The 22,492-nt window shown below is 35.5% G+C and overlaps 1 protein-coding gene across 4 annotated transcripts; it reads left to right on the forward strand.

Annotated features, from left to right (window-relative positions):
* The first annotated feature begins 362 nt into the window (after positions 1 to 362).
* On the forward strand, positions 363 to 21,610 carry LOC107739327 (glutaminase kidney isoform, mitochondrial-like). 4 transcript variants are annotated; one of them, XM_016551414.1, is made up of 18 exons: positions 363 to 661; positions 8,793 to 8,889; positions 9,061 to 9,179; positions 10,443 to 10,572; positions 10,678 to 10,757; positions 10,905 to 11,068; positions 11,996 to 12,054; positions 13,591 to 13,623; positions 13,714 to 13,772; positions 14,214 to 14,280; positions 14,370 to 14,420; positions 15,600 to 15,776; positions 15,886 to 16,017; positions 16,105 to 16,197; positions 19,041 to 19,102; positions 19,212 to 19,288; positions 19,446 to 19,509; positions 21,441 to 21,610. In XM_016551414.1, exons 1-18 carry the CDS (start codon positions 504 to 506, stop codon positions 21,592 to 21,594), a joined length of 1,776 nt encoding a protein of 591 aa, XP_016406900.1. In that variant the 5' UTR covers positions 363 to 503; the 3' UTR covers positions 21,595 to 21,610. The 4 variants fall into 4 exon arrangements, with proteins under 4 accessions (XP_016406900.1, XP_016406901.1, XP_016406902.1 ...); XM_016551415.1 differs by having other exon boundaries at positions 8,799 to 8,889; XM_016551416.1 differs by lacking the exons at positions 19,041 to 19,102; positions 19,212 to 19,288; positions 19,446 to 19,509; positions 21,441 to 21,610 and adding an exon at positions 16,870 to 17,141.
* Positions 21,611 to 22,492: the final 882 nt, after the last annotated feature.

The raw sequence follows: 22,492 nt of genomic DNA on the forward strand, positions 1-22,492 counted from the left end.
CATAATGATGATTGACGCCCGTCTAAGCCAATCATCGTTTGCTGTGCCGTCACTGCGACCAATGGACTGTGAGCAGCGCTTCAATGGGCGGATTTGATTCTGTCCCGTGAATACTCAATACGCACCGAGAGACGAGTGAAGAAACCTATTATAAATGTATATACATTTTTTTTTAAATGAAGATACAAAAAACTTTGGAGGATTTACGATGCTGATGACCGTTGAAATGCGTCATCAAGCGCAGGGAAGTGATTGGCGTCATAATGATGATTGACGCCCGTCTAAGCCAATCATCGTTTGCTGTGCCGTCACTGCGACCAATGGACTGTGAGCAGCGCTTCAATGGGCGGATTTGATTCTGTCCCGTGAATACTCAATACGCACCGAGAGACGAGTGAAGAAACCGGCACGGCTGTCTAAAAGAGTGACATTCACATAACCTACGGTGTAATATTACTAGCGTTATTGTCGGAAATCATTCTGTTCAGCCTGTCGAGTTTGAAATGTTACAGTTTAGGTTCTCGAGGGCGTTAAAGGAGTTTTGCAAGCCCAGTCTAAGGCGCCTTTGGAAAAATAATACAGATAATACAGCAGCCGCCGGAGGATGCGCGTCTTCATACAGACGATCCCTGTGCATGCAGACAGATGCGGCCAACGAGAAGTGAGTAGAGCTGAAAACCTGCTTGATAGAGGGGGTGTTGATAGAACATCTCCATTATTGATAGCAGGTTTGGTTTCACTTTAAAATTGGGTGGATTTCATTCATCCATTCATATGGGGGCCCCACATTCCCTACACATGATTCCTAGGCCTAGTTCACGATGATAGATGTGGGGATTTTTCTGGTATATTTATAGCTTTAGATATTTTAGATGAACTATAATGTGGTCTAGAAGTTTAGGACTTTAGGTTTAGGTTTAGGAGTGCACAAAGAGAAAGAGCTTGTACAATGGATGGGGGGGCCAAATTCCCAGAGGCGTCTCTGATGTCCTCTGTGAATAATCGGAAAGGTTGGGCTTTTAAGGGTGGGTTTTGATACATTTGAAGCATTTTTTAACATTGAAACAATGCATTTCTTGGTATGAATCAGGATAATGGACCTTTGGAATGTTCTAGAATCTTTCAGATATTTCTAACCAACATATTTGAGAGGAGACCAAATGTTAAGAATCGGTAATTGATCAATCTGTATTGACTATTCTATTTTTAAAATAGTCTTTATTTGCATAAATTAATGGTAGACTAATTAAAATCAGCTGATGATGTCAATCCTTGTCTAATTCTAAAATCAAGCTGACAGCTTTAAGAAATTCTATATTTTTAAATATTTTTATTAAATTGTAAAATATGTTTAATTAAAGGGTTTTTCCTGTTATAATTATTGTATATTTTAATATTTAAAATTGTTGTCCTATCAAACCATACATCGATGGAAAGCTAGTAGCACACAGGACATACGATTTGCAATTGATTTTAGGAAAGTTTGTTGTTAGCCTTGTTGCTATGCTAACGTTAATATTAAAAAAAGCACACAAGAGATACGATTTGCAATTGATTTCAGTAGAGTTGCTGTTAGCATGTTGTTAACCTAACATTAATACTCAAAAAAAGCAAGTAGCACAGGAGATATGATTTGAAATTTATTTTAGGAGATTTTGCTGTTAGCATGTTGCTAAGCTAACATTGTAATACGCAAATAAGGAAGTAGCGCACAGAGGAATTTGATTTACAACTGATTTCAGTAGTTGCTGTTAGCATGTTGCTAAGCTAACATTAATACTCGAAGCAAGTAACACAGGAGACATGATTTGCAATTGATTTTAGGAAAGTTTACTGTTAGCATGTTGCTAAGCTAACAACATAAAACTCAAGTGAGCAAATCGCACACAGGAGATTTAATTCACAATTGCTTTCAGTAGTTTGCATTTAGCATGTTGGTAAGCTAACAGTAATACATTAAGCATTAAAATATGTAAATATTAAGTAAAATAGTTTGTTTTAATTAGATTAAACAATTTTTTAGAATAACTAAAAGTACTGTATTGAAATATTAGTATATTATGGATATCATCCACCATCTTGAATGGATTTTTCCACTGAGCAGTGCATTCTGGGATTGGCATTTCCACATAAAATTAAGCCAAATTAAGTAGGGCTGCACGATAAATCGCATGCGATATTTAACGCGCATCTTGTCAGTAAAGCCGGTTCTTTAATCAGCGGTAAATCTCCATCACCTGCGGGCTTTCACATGGAGCAGCATTAACTACACAGAGCCGTTGTTCACTGACAAGCTGCGCAAAACCACGATCATATTTTGCGCATGTTTTGCGCAGCTTGTCGGTGAACAACGGCTCTGTGTAAGGTTATACCCTTTTTGTGGTAAGTCTGCACAAGATCAGAACGCTTGTTTGGTATGTTTGCGGCCCCTTTAAATAAAGACCGATCGTGGAGCGTCTACAGGGCAGCCAGAGCGAATTTTGACGCTCTCGCCGCCGGTGGTCAGCGTTGTGGGTAGCGCGGCCAGAGCGATCTTTTGACGCTCTCGCCACCGGCGGTGTGAAGGTAGCATGATTATTGTTTCCTTTACAACAGTGGTTCTCAACAGTAGAACAGTTATTTTTTAACAAGTTACGAAAATAACAATAAAATGGTGACAGACATTAAGCCTGAAAACAACTCATCTGACCGCAGATACTGAAGCGCATTTTTCTCTGGCACACTTTTCTTAAAACTGCATCTGACAGAAGTGTCAACAGCTTTCACGCACGTCTTTCAAAATAAAAGTCTCTCATCAGAAAAACATTTAGAATTAGGCCTACGTTATTGTTGTAGATGTTGTTTCTTCATCTGCACACTCTGTGACCCTCTCAGAGCGGTCTTGCGACCCACCAGTTGAGAAACACTGCTTTAGAACAGTCTTTTCAGAATCACACATATGATGCCTAAAATGTTGCCTATGTAGTCGGCACACTAGGATTTGGAACACACCTTAGTAGTTATCATTAGAGATTGGCATAAACTGGTTGTCACTGGCAACCTCACATTCAGCCAGATGCTGAATTAATTCTGTGAAGCCAGCCCTTCTTTTTTTAGCCCAGCTGATTGGTTCATTGATTGAACACACCAATAGTTCATTTGTGAACCCGATATTCTTTTAATCTCTTTCTCTACACATCAAACTTTCGCTTTCATTGTGTTCATAAGCATCATATAATGCTCTCAGGCATGTTAGCAGGGCCTCGATCTTATTCTCTACTCTGTAATGCGTGGGTGTCAGGTTTCTGTCCTGAGGGAGTTTACCCAGCATGTGGCCTCTTGATAGCTTCATTTTTACACCAGACAAAGCGTGTTTATTCAAATGTATTTGCACCAGATAATTGGTGTTATGACTTTGATTTTTCACCTGGCAGACGATAAACAGGGCGAAAAAATCCCATGTTTACATTTAATCTCCAGAACACTATAGCAACCACATAGCAACACACTGGCAACCAATCAGAGCAGCCTAGCATTATATGGGTAAATTTTTTTTTCTTTAAAGGGGTCATATGATGTTGCTAAAAAAAACATTATTTTGTGTATTTGGTGTAATGAAATGTGCCGGGCTTTAGTGAGCGGAGGCCGGCAGCCTTGAGAACGGCGCGGCCGGCGGATTCAACGAAGGAGTGGCCGGCAGGCGTGATTTTAGGAGGGCGTGGACAAGTCTTAACTTGTATAAAGAATATCTCTTTGGATTTGAGACTTTAGTCTTTGCAACTTTACAGATCTTCTTTATGCACCAAGAGCTTGTAACACTCCAAAGAGAAAGGAAAAATTGAAATCGCATCATATGACCCCTTTAAATGTTGATTACCGATCAATTTTGAATCCCAAATTTCAAATAAACTCAAGCATTGAAATATTATCCAATATTATAGCATTTATTGTTGCACTGCAAAAAATTGCAAACGAAATCTAGTCATATCTAAAGGAATCAGCAAAATTGGGAGTTTCGCTTGGTGTAAATGTTTCTACAATTTTGGCCGAAAATTTTCGCCAAAAGTTCACTAATTCTGCTGCACTTACAAACCTAGCTTACAAAAAGAGTTAAAAAAATCACATTCTGAAGGCCCTTTCACACCAATCACAAACTGTAATGATAACTAAAATTATAAAGTTTTAATAATCGCTGTAATTTTATTGGAATACGGAGGTCAATTATAACAATAATGGCGCAGAGAAACAATATCGTTAGAATCACTTTCAGAATGATTCTTTCTTGCTGATGAACAATAAAAACTTTGACAGCCAATCAGAATCCACCCAACTCGCACATTTAAAGTGGCAGATGACAAATCTGCAGTGCGAGATTATAATAAAAAGAACATTATCGTCGTTTAGTGTGGGCGCTAATGTAATCATCGTAATCATTATATTTATATCAGTTATAATCGTTATATCAGTTTCCAATTGATCATTTAAAAATATGCCTTTTTAGATATCAGTAATTCGAACCATATATTGTGCATATGCCATTTTCATACTCAAAGATTTATACTAAAATAAATGCTAATTTTACTTAGTTAAGTGGTTTTTGTTGGTCTCAACGCAAACCCTGTGAACACTAAAGGGAGTGTAAAATGAATCACCTCATACTCTCTGACATCCGAGGTTTATCTAACATGACGGCACCAGCTGACACATGAGTCAGTGTGTGTGTGTGTGTCACGCTGGCATCTCTGCATGCATTGCTGCAGTGAAATTGTGCCAGTTTGTGCCCACCATCTTGAGCCAAACGAATCCTGCGAACAGTGAATGGAAATAGTCATTTCACATTTTGTGTTTTTTTTTTTGTGTGTATAGTGGGATATTCGATTAGAAAACCATGGTAATACCATACCACGGTATTTTTCAGTTTGTGGCAGCTGGTTCATTTTCTGGTGTTTTATTCGCTGCAGGCCAGAATATGTTGCAGTGGATCTATAAGCATGCGATTCTATGTGAATATCAGCTGTTTTGCTGGTTGTTTGACCAATTCTCGTTGAAGTGGAAGAAGATAATGAAGATATTGTTACAGAATCATTTCACGTGTTCACACACACACACACACACACACACACAGCTGTCCCCGCAAGGACGTTTTGACATGGTTTACAATTCTTCTGGAGGCATTTTCAGACATTTCCCCACATAAACATAAAACCTTCTCTTACAAATACACAAATATTACACACATAGCCGATGTCTCTTTCTCTCATTTTTTACCTGCCACACAGACACACTCTTTTTAAAATATTCACATTGTACTTGAATATGGTAATCATTCAGTACCGTGGTACCACCACAGTACTTTTTATAAGGGTCTGTACGTTGTTTACAAGTAGATTAGCAAAAAAGAAAAAAAAAAAACTTATAAGAGGTAGACGTATTATGTTTTGAAAAATGGTGACACTTTAAAATAGAAGTATAGTTGTTTATACATTTCAGAAGCAATCCAGTGGGGATGCTAATCAACTTTTCTCATCTCACGTAACCAGTGTTGGGAAGGTTACTTTGGAAATGTAATAGGTTACAGATTACAAGTTACCCTATTTAAAATGTAATAAGTAGTGTAACTTTTCAATTACTTTATTAAAGTAATGTAACTTATTACATTTGATTACTTTTTGATTACTTTTCTAAATTTCTAATATTTTTAACTGTTAATCATTTTGAAACAATTAAACCAGGCAAGGTTAACCTTACAGTAATGCTCAACACTGATTACTGTCCGACTTTCAAAATCCTTCATCACTTGAATTAAGATTATAATAAGTAAGGGATAATGTACATCTTTATTTTGCGATAACAACTGGCTGGATATTATCCTGCTTATTACATGGCTGCTTGCCACAAAAGTAAATAATTAGACACGAAACGCTGATCTGAGTTGAAATATTTGAATGCAAAGCTTCCATGAAGAAAGCAGTTGCTAGCAAGCGGCAAGTTCAAACTAGATGGACATTTAAGGGATACGGTGCAGTCAAACCACTTTTATCACACTTTTCACAACATAAATAATGAAGTATTTATATTAATAATGAAGTATTATTATATTAAGTATAATTAAGTATACTTACAGTACTAGTTTGTTAGTTATCTTATAATCCATTACAGTGTACAAAACAAAATGGCAGCAGCTGCGTTTGTATGAAACGAGAGAGCGAGTCCACAATACCAGGATGACAGAATTAAGAAATTATACACATAATATTGAATTGAGTTTTAATATTTTATTAGCTAACAAAACGCAAAGCTTCCACCAAGAAAAACTGTTCCTAGCAAGTGTATACCGCCGACTTAAGTTACCCGGATGAGTCTGTGTTATTCGCTTTTACCAGTTGTTATTGGGGCTGTAATTTAATTACTATTTTTTTCTCAGTAACTGTAACTAATTACAATTACATTTATTTTGTAATTAAATTACGTAATTCCGTTACATGTAACTAGTTACTCCCCAACACTGCACGTAACTCATCCCATCATTAAAGCAAATAAACAGTGTGTTTATTTAGCTGTGTCGTCAAGTGGATTATTTCCAGTGTGTTTGTGTGTAAAAATAGCGGCATCAGAGAGTACGTTTGGCGTGGTGCATTAGCGAGGATCAGAACTGAGACCTTGCAAGGAAGTGAAGGCTTATCTCGCCTTTGGGACGGGAGGGGTGGCTGCTCTCGTCAGGTTACGTGTCCTAGTTTAATGCCTTGCCAGGTCATCGGAGCGCTGGCTGTGTTTGTACACAATAGTGTATGTCTGATAGCTTTTTATCAATAGTCTGGACCAGTGTTGGGGTAACGCATTACAAGTTACGTAATCAGATAACTTTTTTCAAGTAACTAGTAAAGTAACGCATTACTTTTAAATTTAGAACAATATACAACAATATTCACTGACATGCCCGTCCCTGTGTTAAGAGAAATGGGGAGTGAGGCTGAGGCTTATTCATTTCACTTTTGGTGTGAAAGGGCCTTTACAATTGCCAAATATATTACCTTTGGTTTTTTGTTATTAAAAACAAATAAGCAAGCCCAGCCCAGGTGACAAAAAAGTAATGCAAAAGTAACGTAATGCATTACTGTCCATAAAAAGTAACTGAGTAATGCAATTAGTTACTTTTTATGGAGTAACTCCATATTGTAATGTATTACTTTTAAAAGTTTTAAATATGCTTGCGATCCTCAGACAGTATTACTCTGTCATATCCAAGATCAAGATTGAAGTTGAGAGATGTTTGCAGTGTCCGGTCCTAGCCTAAGCTATGGAACAGTCTTCCCTTATCTGTGAGATCTGTGTCTTCCGTATGTGATTTTAAATCTAAGTTACAGTCTCATCTTTCGTTGTGTTTAATTGTGGATTATAAAGAAATTAAATGAAATGAAAAGTAACTTTCCCCAGCACTGGTCTGGACTGTAGGCTGAAATCTCCAAAACCGATTTATCAACCAAAATTTTAATGTTTTGAGATTTATTTCCCCTCTGTGTCATTTCCAAAAGCTATAAACAATAGTATAATTAGTAGTATAATTAAAATAATTTTTGTTTTAATTTTATTTGCGCTTTGTGGGTCTGTCATTAACTAACCTAGTATCTCTATTTTAATTAAATCAGAGGTCAGTTTGTTTTTAGAAACTGCATAAATAATACATATGCATTCCTATGTGTTTATTTATTTTTCCAGTGTTTTATATGTCTGGATGTCTCATTCATTTCTGTTTTTTCTTTCTCTCTCTCTCTCTCTCTCTCTCTCTTTTGGTTGTCTGCATACTTTGCATTTGTTGTGTAAGTATCTGGTTCATTTTATTTGGTGTTTTTTTTTTTTCCAGTTATTTCTTACAAAACGCTATGCTTGGTTTTCCCCGCTGAAGAACATTCCCATTCTGTGTTGTGTTCTATAACCATATGTATCATCCTGAAATGACATCACAAAGGTCTTGAGCCGCTATTGGTGGCCATTGTTTCAACCCACAATGTATTTAGAACAGTATTTTTCCACCAACGTAAATAATGTCCAGACACTCTTAAGTTAATTTCTGGATGGTTTGTGGTCAGACTGTAAACCAGAGTGCTTTCAAAGCCTGTATTGTGTAGCTGTCCCAGAATGCAATCCATTGGAACTTCTGAATCTACTGTAGGAAGTCCTTGGACGTGTTATTCCCAAATGCTTTACTTAGCTCCTGCTTAACATGTTAACTTTCGCAAACCTGAATAATGTTAAATAACCACCTTTTCTAACAGACTAACCTTTTTTCTGAGAAAAAAAATGGGTTTCAGATGATCTCACAATGTCAGTCAGGGGTAAAAGCATTTTCCCTTCACTCTTCCCATAAGCAGATATGCTTATGTTGATGTGATCTAGCTAACTAACAGTTAATCACTTTAACTCAATTCTAAATACCTTGTGTAGCAAGATTCTCCTCAAACTGTTGATCTTCCTTGACAGTTTAAAAAATAGAGAAAACTGACCAAGAAGAAGACGCTAATGGCACCCCTAATGGCAGACTTTGAGAATGCGACTTTTTACTTGCATAGAGTATATTTTGGGTCTGACATTTTTGAAAATGACAAAGATGAAATTGGTTTAATTCAAAAACAACTTTGTTATCCAATCTGAAACCTACTGACTGGCATTTTGAGAGTAATAATTCTGAAACTAAAATGACATGGAATTTCAGTACGACATCTCCTGCTGCTGATAAACCCTTTTTGTTGAGTATACCGTCTATTTTAGTTTTCTGTCTGCTTACTGGATTCTCTGTGTATCTGTTCACATCACAGGAGAAGGAAGGCAGGCATTTTGCCCAGCCTGGAAGATCTGCTGTTTTACACCATTGCAGATGGCCAGGAGAAAATTCCAGCTCACAAATTTACCACGGTAAAACCAAACACCAGCTGGCCAAGAAGAGCAAGGCCATCGCTACCGTATCTCTTATAACACATATCTTGGTTTATAGACCAAATAGTTGTGTCAGTTTTCAAGTTCATTGGGTTTTAAACAAAACACAAGATTTGTTGTAAATTTAGGCTAAATGTTGTTGTTTTTCAGGCTCTGAAAGCCACAGGTCTGCGTACTGGAGACCCTCGTCTTAAGGAGTGTATGGAGATGTTAAAAGTCACCCTGAAGACCACATCAGATGGTGCTCTGGATCGACATCTCTTCAAAAAGTAAATAAATGGGCAATATTAAACTTAACCCTGTTTGCTTAAAGGATGAAATGACAACTGACTTAGTTTTTTGTTTAATAAGAATATATTGGCTGTAGTGTTGTTGTTTTTTTCTAGTTCCTGGATGATTTTTGAGCATCCATTTAACATATTTAGCCTTCAAACATGAAGTTGCTGCAGTCAGTGTACTATTGAGATGGCTGAAACCCGTCGCCGTTACTTAAAGGGTTAGTTCACCCAAAAATGAAAATTCTGTCATTAATTACTCACCCTCATGTCGTTTCAAACCCTTAAGACCTTCGTTCATCTTCGGAACACAAATTAAGATATTTTTGATGGAATCTGAGAGCTGTCTGACCCTCCCATAGACAGCAACGCAACTGAAATGTTCCCAAGTCCAGAAATGTAGCAAGGAGATCGGTAAAATAATCCATGTGACATCAGTGGTTCAACTGCAATTATACGAAGCTACGAGAATACTTTTTGTGCGCAAAAAAAAAAAAAAACAACAACTTTATTCAACAATTCGTCTCCTCCGCATCACCCTGTATACAGCGTATGCTGTTCTGTCAGCTGCGTCACGCCGGATCTGTTTCCTACGTAGTTGTGATTTGATCTGAACGGAAACAGCGTATCCGTGTGACGGATGTAAGCATGAGCATTCATAGATCAGCCATTTTCCAAGGACACATCAAATCAGGGGTCACTGAGTTTGTAAAGGCCTGTTATAGTCCTGCAGTATATTAATTATTTAGTTTCACTCAGAAAATAGAGAAAAATGGCTTAAGGCCTGAACATAGCATCATATCAGGTTTATTATTATTGTTTCTAAAACTAAAACCATTAAAAATATATATATTTTGGTTAACTGAAAATTTTTTTAGTTTAATTTTAAATACTAAAATAACTAAAACTACATCAACTACTTATTTAAAACGTAAAAATACAAATGATAAACACAACAAAATTACTAAAACTTACAGTGAAAATGGAAAATCTAAAAATAAAATCCAATTAAAAAACAATAACTATAATAGTAGATTAAGTAATACTAAAACAACACTGCATCATACAGGGTTTTTTTGGGGGGATTTTATTATTTTTATTATTTTTTTGAGTGATATTGTAGTTGTCAGTGACGATATTGTATTCAGTATTTAATCTTTTTTTTTTTTATGTAAGTGTTCATGTTTGTTTGGATTTGGATGAACATACTGATGCTAATAAAGATAAATCATAATCTTCACTTTTCTCTTCCTACAGGTGTGTGCAAAGCAACATTGTGTTGCTAACGCAGGCATTCCGGAAAAAGTTTGTCATTCCTGACTTTCAGTCATTCACCTCTCACATCGATCAAATTTATGAGAGTGCTAAATCACTGTCGGGTGGCCAGGTACAGTTATAAGATAAAATAATCCAACACAGTGTGAATCTCTGATACTATTCGTTTTTTACAGATTATTTTACATTCTGTTTTGTCACATTTTTATTGTATTAGGTGGCAGATTACATTCCTCAGCTAGCTAAATTTAGCCCTAATCTCTGGGGCGTTGCCCTGTGCACTGTAGATGGCCAACGGTGAGATTTCTGTCTTTAGTACAATTGCTACATTGTTTTGATTTCGCTTCATTTTTGTTGATATTTTCTAGTAAACATAATTTGATTTCTCAAACATTTATGCCGAGCTCTGTTGAAAATCTAAACTGGATGTTTTGTGTGTTACAGGTACACGGCGGGTGACACGAAAGTTCCATTTTGTCTGCAATCGTGCGTGAAACCATTAAAATACGCAGTTGCTGTTCACGATCACGGCACTGAATACGTGCACCGATTTATAGGGAAGGAACCCAGCGGTCTGCGTTTCAACAAACTCTTTCTTAACGAAGATGGTAATTTCATAATGCAAAAACTAAAAAAAGGAATAGTTCACCCAAAAATGAAAATTTGCTAAAAAAAAAAAAATGTACTCACTCTTAGGCCACCCAAGATGTAGATGAGTTTGTTTTGTTCACCTGAACAGGTTTGGAGAAATGGATCCTCTGCAGTGAATGGGTGCCGTCAGAATGAGTCCAAACAGCTGATAAAAACGTCACAATAATCCACAAGTAATCCACTCCAGTCCATCAGTTAACATCTAGTGAATTGAAAATCTGCCTGTTTGTAATAAACAAATCCATCGTTAAGGTTTTTGTTTTATTTTATTAAACTGGTGCATGAGGCCAAAATACCCATAATCCATAATACTGCTTCCTCCAGTGAAAAAGTCCATCTCCTGTTGTCCTCTCACATCAAAATCCACCAACATATTTGTTTAGAACTCTTTTGGACTGTTTTCGCTTGTAAACGGTGCTTGATCTGTGCAGATTTCTTTCCTGATTCACTGGAAAAAGCAATATTATTAATAGAGAACTCATATTGTAGCCAAAAGCAAAGGTTAAAATTAAAAAACTCTTAATGATGGATTTGTTTCTTATAAACACACAGCTTTTGGTTTCACAAGATGTTAATTGATGGACTGAAGTGGTGTGGATTGTTTGTGGATTAATGTAATGTTTTTATCAGCTGTTTGGACTCTCATTCTGACGGCACCCATTCACTGCAGAGGATCCATTGATGAGCAAGTGATGCAATGCTAAATTTATCCAAACCTGTTCCAATGAAAAAACAAACTCGTCTACATCTTGGATGGCCTGAGGGTGAGTACATTTCCAGAACACTTTCATTTTTGGGTGAACTGTTCCTTTAATGTTTCCAAAAACAAGCTTCATATGCTCACAGTCATCTTTGTTTATTGATTCATTCATCTATTTTTTCAGATAAACCTCATAATCCCATGGTAAACGCTGGCGCCATAGTTTGCACTTCTCTCCTCAAGGTAAACCACATTCTCATCTTTACATCCTTTTTTGATAAAATGGGGGCCCAAAACTGCTATAGCTGTGCTTCTTTAAGAGAATTCCTGTGTTTTTCCTAATTTGATAACCTAAAAGTGCCTTGCCAAATGTTTAGCTTGATGTGTTTGTGGATGTTTGACATGAGAACGGATCAGAGGGACGAATGGATTTAATCTGATTACTTTCCCTCTCTCATCAGATTAAGGTTATGAATAATCACGCTGAAAGGATTATATTGAAGAGAGAAACGGAAGTGGGATGGGGGAAGATAAGGGAAAAAGAGCAAACCGATGCGAGAAAGAACGAATTTGAAAGAGCAATGTGATTGAAGAATGACCACTTTAGAAACAAAACGAGAGATGAGAGGAAGACAAAGTACGCTATATAAATATCAAATGTTTTTATTCTTCTGAGAGCAGTCAGAATGTCATTTTGAAAATAGTCACAATCTGTAGTTAGCATCCTTGCTAAAACCTCCATTAGAAAAGCAGGGCTTTGTTGACCTGTTAACACTATTATAAACAATATTGCAAACATGTACAAGTATGTGTTTATAACAAGCTAACTTTTTTAGTAATTGATGAATTTGTGATGACAGTTTGTGGTGTTAAAGGTAAATCCTCTGCATGATACGCATCTTTCTCAGGCCTGTCGAGGTGGTAATATGTGATGTCTGTGTGAAGGCTTTTTGTGGTTTTATTGTTGTTGCGTATTTTACAGCATTAGGAACTGTGGGAAATTTTGACCCTCCAACAGGTCAATGACGTTGGTAATTTCCCTTTCATTTATTTGTTTTTCCTCATTGAACAAATTTCAAACCAAGCTAACGCTAAGCTACATTAGCGCAAGTCTGACAAATGCATTGCTTTGACAGAAAATCTAATGTAATTTTGTTTAATTACTTCAGAATAGCTTTATTTTTGTTTAAATTTTTTGTCTTTTTAACTTAAAAATTCAAGTATTTAGTAAGATACAGTACTATTTTTTGTGTGTAAATAAACATTTCTTCAATGTGGAAAAAAATGATTTTAGAGCCTCAAATCAATGCATTACATGAGTTTCTTTAGAACTCTACTAAAACATACTTACAGACAGCACACAGTTCAAATTACTTGACAATTTAGTGTTTTTTAAACTTTTAGTTTTGTCAGATTTTTCCACACCCCTTTAACAACTTACATTTGTGATTCCACAGCAATAATAGTACTTACTTGGACACAAACACTGTTTGCCTTTATTTCTTTCAATGATGTTACTCAAATCTAGTGAGCTAGAATCCTTTATTTTTTCCATTCTTCATTTGAAATGCTTCTCAAGCTGTAGAGATTTTTTTTACTTCAACTGTCAATCTAATTTATAGAATCTCAGTCTATAATGGCTATGTATAAATATTGTGTTAGTTTAATAATGTTTCCTTTAACCGGAATGGCTATGCATTAAGAAGTTTGTGTGTAACTCTACAAAACAATTTGTTTCAATGATATAACACATTCATGCAGTTTCTTTTTGACTTTCAGCAAAGCGTAAGCAACGCTGAGAAGTTTGACTATGTAAGTATAATAGTACAGTATAACTCTTTTTAGATTTTTACTGTTTATCATTTTGAGAGCTGCTGTGTTTAAGGAAGTGTTTTGTTTTAGGTGATGAACTTTATGAAGAACTTGGCAGGAAATGAATATGTTGGTTTTAGCAATGCTACGTAAGTGTTTTTTGATGCTGATAGCAGTGAAATTTAATTATTCTCAATATCAGATATTTCTCAATTAAGTAAATATTTAAGTAAACTGTCAATTATATTATAAACAACATACAGTAGAAACAAATAGCAAACAATAGAGTACAAATATCTAACAGTAGTATTCAAATGAACATTTCAAAATTGAAAATACAAAAGTAATCAAATGTTAAATAAAACTATCAATATCAAAACACAATCAACTGAAAACATTTATTTTCGAAGTTGTGAATAAAGCAGATTATTGAAGTGCATTAAAAAAATTCACATTTAAGTTTGTTGCTTGCCATTTCTTTGTAATTGTTTATGAAATTTACCAGTAGTATCTGTGAAAATTGAAGAAAGTTGTTTTATTGTCATTTAAAATTAAAGTTCTTTCTGTAAGTACTTTCTTGTTGTTGGTAGGTTTCAGTCAGAGCGACTGTCAGGTGACAGAAACTTTGCCATTGGTTACTACTTGAAGGAAAAGAAGGTATGCGTTTAAACATTTTATAGCAATCAGGGACCATTGACAATTCACTAAAAACATTAGTTTTTATTTTTTCCCCCCCATTCTTCCAGTGTTTCCCAGAGGGTACAGATATGATCTCCATCCTGGACCTTTACTTCCAGGTTAGTAGAAGTTAAACAGCCTTTTTTGCACACAATTTTTCAATTTGGAAATGAATGTTGAATATGTGCATAGACATGTAGGCTTCCAACAATTAAGAAATGTATTATTAAATTTTTTTTATAGTAACAAATACAGAAAAAATATGCTGGTTAAAGTATGGTTACTGTTTTGAAATTTTACTGAATAGTCAAACTTAAAGAAAGTTAAAAAGATTCCACATTTAACTTGTTACTTATTTTCCGCATTAACACATTACTACATTAAATTGATTTTGTAGGATTTTGTAAGTATTTTACACCATTTTTTTCAATAGTTACAACAAAGAATGAAAGGAATAGTTCACCAAAAAATGTAAATTAGAATTGAAAATGTACTCGCCCTCAGGCCATCCAAGTTTTTTTTTTTTTTTTTCATCTGAACAGATTTGAAGAAGTTTAGAATTCCATCACTTGCTCACCAATGGATCCTCTGCAGTGAATGGGTGCCGTCAGAATGAGAGTCTGAACAGCTGATAAAAACATCACAATAATACACACCACTCCAGTCCATCAATTAGATTAAAAGTTGCATGTTTGTAATAAACTAATCCATCATTAAGACATTTGTAACTTCAAACCATTGCTTCCAGCTAAAATACGAGTCCTCTATCCTTAATATTGCTTCTTCCAGTGAAATAGTCGTCTCGTCTGAATCGGGAGAGAAATTTGCACAGATCAAGCACCGTTTACAAGTGAAAACAATCCAAAACAGTTGTAAGCAATTATGTTGGTGGATTTTGAGGTGAGAGGACAACAGGGGATGGACTTTTTCACTGGAGGAATGACTGGTAGTTTAGCTGGAAGCAATGGTTTGAAGTTAAAACCTCTTAATGATGGATTGGTTTGTTACAAACATGCAGCTTTTTGCTTCAAGATGTTAATTGATGGACTGGAGTGGTGTGGATTATTGTTTTTATCAGCTGTTTGGACTCTCATTCTTACGGCACCCATTCACTGCAGAGGATCCATAGGAGCAAATGATCCAAGATCTACATCTCGGGTGGCCTGAGGGTATTTAAGCATTCTGTGCTATTATATGTATTTATTTATTTCAATTAAATATTTAGATGCAGTATGCAAATGTTAATATTTAAATATCAGAAAATATATGATTTAAATGTTTTTGTTTTGTTTCTTTAGCTGTGCTCCATTGAGGTAACCTGCGAAAGTGCCAGTGTGATGGCAGCTACCCTGGCGAACGGCGGCTTCTGTCCAATCACGGGCGAGCGTGTGCTGAACCCCGAGGCTGTACGAGATACTCTGAGTCTCATGCACTCCTGCGGCATGTACGACTTCTCTGGACAGTTCGCTTTCCATGTGAGTTTCACATGTACACACCTGGGGAAATGTCTGATGGTTTTATGTTCAATGTAAGAAAAACACGTTCACAGTCTGCAACAAACTCAGGTTGTGTGTTGTACTGTAGGTTGGTCTCCCGGCTAAATCAGGTGTTTCTGGAGGCATCCTGCTGGTGGTCCCCAATGTGATGGGCATTATGTGTTGGTCTCCTCCTCTTGACAAATTGGGCAATAGTGTGCGAGGAATCCAGTTTTGCACGGTAATAAATCTATATAATCTCAGCTTATGTATTGTTACAATGGTGGCTTTCTTGCTCACATTGATTGAAGTCTTCTTTTTCTTTCAGGATCTGCTCCAGCTCTTTAATTTCCACAACTATGATAATTTACGGCATTTTGCCAAGAAACTGGATCCACGCCGAGAGGGCGGAGACCAGCGGGTGAGTGACAGATCCGACCTTCCAACCACAGAAATCATGCAACTGATGCAACTAGGGGTGGGCAATAACCATTCTAAATATTTGAATGTTGTTGTACAAAACAAATAATGATGCAGTTTATTATCTAATGCAATTCAATTTGTATTAAGCATGGCTTAAGCATCCATTAACTTTTTGGGGCCACTGTATATCCCACCTCTAGATGCAACTTATGCAAAGGATCCTGTTACTTTGACAATGAGAGTGTGCGCGTATGTTTTGATGTATGTGTTCTGACAAACCAAATAATGCTAACTATTCTGCAATGTTAAACTGTATTATTGAACATTTCACTTCTCTTAGCAAATGCATATTTCTTTTCCTCTTCATTGTCTGCCCTCTGCTGGAGGACCAGCATACTCTCTGCTTTTAAACTCCACTTCCATCCATGTGCCTCAATTTAGGATGCTAAATATTTTACTGCTTGACTTACATAAAATAATTAGTATAAAATAATTATGGACATTATGCCTCTTTACTTAAAAATAACACCTGATTAACTGGCTTGCTTAAGTTTCCACTGTTTCCCTGTTTTCTTCTTTCTCTGCCATCTATACTAATCCAAGCAGCAAATTCAATAATGAAATAATCTAATCTGATAATCTATCCGTGTCCGTATTGGTTGAACCGCAGCAACAGCAGCAGCAGAATCTTGAACCGCTGGACTATACAAGCCTTCAGAAGGAACTAGCGCTCACTGACAAAGTGTGGAAAAAGATCTGTCCTTCTGAAACGAGCGAGGACAGTTCTTCCACTGTAGTCTATAGGATGGAAAGCGTGGCGGAAAGAAACTAGAAGAGACAACAGCGCACACCCTTCCTTCCATGTTTTGTCAGCCCATCATCCAGTCATTTTCTTTGGTTCTTCAGTCTTTGGCATTAGAGAGGTTGTTTTGTTTTTGGTTTGGTTTGTTGTTTGTTTTGTTTTGTTTTGCTTTGTTTTAGTTGATTTTGTGTTTTGTTTTGCCTTTTTTTTAAAAATTTATTGGATTGTATTTTGTTTTGGTTTAGTTGATACAGTAATATTGTGATTCTTTGTTCATTGTATTTTGATTAAAAACTGTAAAAATTAAGACCGTCATATGTTTACTGTTTTCCCCCACCTTTCGTTAAAAAAAAAATTTATTGGATTGTATTTTGTTTTGGTTTAGTTGGTTTTGTTTTTTGTTTTGGTTGTTTTTGTTTTAGTTGGGATTGGTTTGTTTTGTTTTTTTGTTATTGTTTTGTTATTTATTTGTTTGTTTGTGGAGGTTTTGTAGTTTTTTGTCTGAAATGCACACTATAAAGCAAGCCAAAGACCTTTAAACCTTACGTGCAATTTTTTTATGTTACAATTAGGGGAATCAGTAAGGCCCAAACAATGCAATATGATATCAATATCTGGGTAATGATACAGTAATATTGTGATTCTTTGTTCATTGTATTTTGATTAAAAACTGTAAAAATTAAGACCGTCATATGTTTACTGTTTTCCCCCACCTTTCGTTAAAATACTTGTTCCTATACTTGTTTAATGTGATGAGATATCTGGCCTCTGAGAAGAGAAGTAAATTATTCATAGGCTACTGAACCAACCGAACACAGCAATGTTGAGTTTTGACTGAAAATTTCAGGAAACCTGTTTGAAAACAATAAGTACTTTTGCAGTTCTTTTTGTTTCTGCTAGCTGCTCAAAAATTACACATCTTTCCAAGAACATTTCTAAGAAAACTGATGCATAACCAACAAATACCTTCATAAGAACTATTCCTTACGTTTACAGTTTTGTTTTTTTTTGTACATAATTACATTCTGCTCTTTCGTTGACCCCCTTTTTTACCTAATGTGTCAATTTTTGTTTAAATGTTTAAACGAAATGTTTAAATGTGTCTAAATGTATTTTGAATGTAAGTTTTGGTGCAGGTTCTGTTAACTTATTTCAGGCAGTATTGGGGTTCAAGTGAAGAAATGCTTGTAAATGGATTTGAAAGAACTGTTTAATGTAGACAGTCAAAATCTGTGCCTGTATAAAGTGTGACTTTATAAATTCCAGTCCTTTGGGTTTAGTCTAGCAGCCACAATGTTTTATTGTGTGTAAATCATAAAAGGAAGGAGTTTAGACATTGTATAAGTACAAACCAAACAAGTGATTAACGCTAACCAGAGCGAAACTGGTCGACTGTGATCAGGTAAAGTAAAGATTGTGTGACTAGTGGTTCCACAATGCAAATTTAATCCTGTGCTCAAATCATCTACATCTGTAACCCAGTTTTCACTTGAATTAAATATTTACTGTAGGTATTTCGTTATACTGTCAGTTTAAGGACTCACTTATCATTTCTGACACTGTGCCAATCCATGAATGTACTTAAAAAGTACTGAATTAAAAGTTACTTCCCATTGAGAAATGTTTTACACTTGCTATCATTTAAACTGACTACTTGAACTTGATGTTTTATTTTATTTATAAGATATTCTTGCTTTCAAGTGACTGGCTTTATTTCAGTATTATCACTGAATTTATGAAATGTGACTTAATGTGAAAAATGTGCAACTTTTTAAAACCCATTTGTTTGTGCCAATAAGATTATCTCCTTTAAACTAGGTTGACTTGTTTTTATTTTGTCATGCGGTTTAATAAATGATTGATAAACACAAATTTTGTTTATCTCTATGTGTTTTTTGTTTCTTTATCCCTGTTTTGAAAACATTTAAACTGTTGTTTAAGTATGTGTTAGTTTTGTTTCACAAGTTGACTTTGGCAACGCTATGATTTCGTCCTGATGTTGTTAATGTACCACAAACGACTCCTCTGTTTTCTTCCAGGTCAAGTCGGTTATCAACCTGCTGTTTGCGGCCTACACAGGAGACGTGTCAGCTCTGAGAAGGTACCACACCACTAATAAGTCACTTTTTTTATTTTTGCATTTCTGAACACAATTTGCAATTTAAACCTTGAGTTTCTGCCTACTTCATGTATGTTTGCATTTTGCGCAGGTTTGCGCTATCGTCGATGGATATGGAGCAGAGAGATTACGACTCTCGGACGGCCCTTCATGTAGCTGCTGCTGAAGGTGGAGTGCCAGGAACTCCTCAAACTCTGCAACTGTTGATATTATCATGTGCTTCAACCCCCAGACTTCTGACTAGTTGTTTGTTTCCTCTGCCTGACCTCATTTTCTCTATGTGCTGAGTGGAAATCTTGCTAATGTGCCCTTTTGTGGGTTTCAGGTCACACTGAGGTTGTGCGTTTTCTCCTAGAGGCTTGTAAGGTGAACCCAGTGCCCAGAGACAGGTATGAATGTGAAATACTACAACACAGATCCTATTTTGTAACATTACTGTTAAAAACGCCTATATGTGAAAGGTAGGTCAAAAAATATAACAAGACTGTTGCAAAACTGCAATATTATGGTATGTTCTCAAAGTTGTATTCAAGAAATTGTCTCGGAGACCATCTTGATTTGTTTGTCAGCCATTTTGAATATATTTTCATACATATTTTCATATAGTTGAATGCATTTATGTGTCAATTCATTGTGCTTAACTATCCGTTAATTTATCAAATAGATAAATCACTATCAAAATAGAACAAATCTCAAATAGAACACTTTCTCCAGTTAAGAAAAACATATCAATAGTTGTGGATAGTATAATATTGTGAATGTAACACTATCACAGTGGTTACAGTTAATCATTTTTTATTAAATTAATTTTTTTACATTAATGCTGAAGTTTTATTAGTTTTATCAATTTAATTTATAATTCTATTATAATAAATTTTTTTACATTTATATAAAGTAAATATGTAAAAAATACTTTTAATCCAAAATTGCTATAAAATTAAAGCCATATGTCTAAATAAGTTATGTTCCAAATTTGAAGTTGATATAAAAAAAATTAGAGGTTCCTATGAGATTTTGTTGAGGCGTTATACCAAAAATAGCCACCGGGTGACTCCCAAACTCCATAGAATGCTTTTTTAAATGTAATTTTCTGTCACAAATGTATACATTCCTCTCTCAATTTTACTTCTATTACAAAAGAAAACCAAATATGGAATCTTGAGACTCAGTCCTTTCCAACGATATGTATTTTGTCAAGGTTATAAAAAGTTTAGATTGTAAAATACAGTAATATATTTTGTAATATGACACTTGACACCACCCACTAAGGGGGAGGATACGGCTAAAAGATTTAAAAGTACCATTTCCATGGTAACGCAATGTCCGATTTCAAAAGGGTTTTCGCAGGATTAATTTTGAGCTTTTCAACTAATTTTAAGCTTTCAAATTATATATAATTTATGATGATTACTAAAATATATGAGAGGGGGAAAAGACAACGAAAAAAAGAGCACCAGCCTTTATTAATCCATTATGGAAGTTCTGGTACAAGTGCACTGGAGGGTTTAAAAGCAGAAGCTTGTATTTTAAGCTTCATAAATTGAGTAAAAAGATTTTTTTTTAGTTGATCTATGAAGTTTAATGTTATGAATCATATATTCTTAAAGGGGTCATATGATGCGATTTTGAGTTTTCCTTTCTCTTTGGAGTGTTACAAGCTGATTGTGCATAGATAAGATCCCTGAAGTTGCAAAGACTAAAGTCTCAAAACCAAAGAGATATTCTTTATCAAAGTTAAGACTATGCCACACCCCCCTAAAACGGCTCGTTCTAACACGCCCCCACATATCTACCTCACTAGGTGGAAATATTTGCATAATGCAGCCCAAATGTTCAGCAAAGAAAGAAGGCGTGGTTTCAGGAACAGCAGTAGTGTTGACGGCAGCCATGTCAAGGAGACGCTGTGTGTTTCTAGGCGAAAGCAAAAGCACTTTATGTGGCCTTCCGAAAGTAGATGCATTTAGGAATCTTTAAGATTAGTTTGTGATGTATGTTCACCCCATCGACTTCCATTTGAGTTTGTTTTTTTATTTTTCACACAAAGAAATGACTAATAAACAGTAATAAACCGCACACAACATGTTGTTCCTTTAAACCAGGGCTGCCCAAACTCGGTCCTGGAGGACTGGTGTCCTGCAGAGTTTAGCTCCAACTTGCCTCAACACACCTGCCTTTAAGTTTCTAGTATGCCTAGTAAGAGCTTGATTAGCTGGTTCAGGTGTGTTTAATTAGGGTTGGTGCTAAACTCTTCAGGGCACCAGCCCTCCAGGACCGAGTTTGGGCAGCCCTGCTTTAAACTTACCGTTTGATCCCTGTACAGGTGGGGTAACACTCCCATGGACGAGGCCATTCATTTCGGCCATCACGACGTCGTAACGATCCTGCAGGACTATCACAACGCTTACAGCCCTAAGGAGACTACTGCCGACAGCGACAAGGAGACGGCCGAGAAGAATCTGGACGGGATGCTGTAGAGATGATCTGTTGCGTTAAAACACTCCAGTTTTTTCCCAGTGAGTCTGTGTGTCTGAGGTACGCATTTGAGAAGAAAACATGCAAAACACAAAAAAAGCCTTTGGGCCCCTTTACCCTGTGTTGTGGTGTGTGTGTGTGTGTGTGTGTGTGTGTGTGTGTAACCGCCGTTAACATGGTCATTTTGTTTTATCTTACCCTTGGGGGAATGTAGCCTCATAAAGGTCTTATTTAGCTGTATCTTTACGTAAATATACAATATAAATTGAATATACTCAATACATGTATATAGTTAATGTATATTAATTTATGGTTTGAGAACCTTCATAGATGTATAATGTCAGATATTTAAGAAAAGATATCTAGGAAAAGGCAGCTTGACTGGAGAGAGTAGCATTGGAAGGCATGTCATTCAGATTTTTTTTTAACATTTTTTCTTTATCCTCTACTTTAGTCTTAATTTAGTTATCAACATGTAGTTATTTATGTGTATCATCTTGTGAATATGTTTCAAATGACACTGTTCTTTGACTGTCAAAAAATTTTTCACTTTTTTAATTAAATTTTTTTGTTTGCTTTATTTGTCTTTCAATATCTTTCTTAATCAAATTAAAGTAACACTTTACATGAAGTTTTAAAAAAATAAGTTTTACAATTACAGTTAACATTAGTTAATTTAGGTATCATACTAATAAACAGAATTTATTAATCTAAGCAATTAAAAAAAATATTCTTGTTCATTTGTTAATTCATATTGGTTCAAGATATTTTGTACTATTAATTTAAAATCTAATTAAAATGTAGAATCTGTAGAGAATTAATATCTGTAGAAATGAACAAATAACCAAGATTAATAAATGTTGTAAAAGTATTATTGATTGTTAATTCATGATTCACATC

The sequence above is a fragment of the Sinocyclocheilus rhinocerous genome, unplaced genomic scaffold (assembly GCF_001515625.1).
Source record: "Sinocyclocheilus rhinocerous isolate Xijiao unplaced genomic scaffold, SAMN03320098_v1.1 scaffold945, whole genome shotgun sequence".
NCBI classification, from domain to species: domain Eukaryota; kingdom Metazoa; phylum Chordata; class Actinopteri; order Cypriniformes; family Cyprinidae; genus Sinocyclocheilus; species Sinocyclocheilus rhinocerous.

Coding starts and splice junctions, on each gene's coding strand:
- LOC107739327 (XM_016551414.1), top strand. CDS start 504: ATGTTACAGTTTAGGTTCTCGAGGGCGTTAAAGGAGTTTTGCAAGCCC. Junction 13,773..14,213: donor GTTGGTTTTAGCAATGCTAC/GTAAGTGTTTTT, acceptor TGTTGTTGGTAG/GTTTCAGTCAGAGCGACTGT. Junction 15,777..15,885: donor CTGGACAGTTCGCTTTCCAT/GTGAGTTTCACA, acceptor GTTGTACTGTAG/GTTGGTCTCCCGGCTAAATC.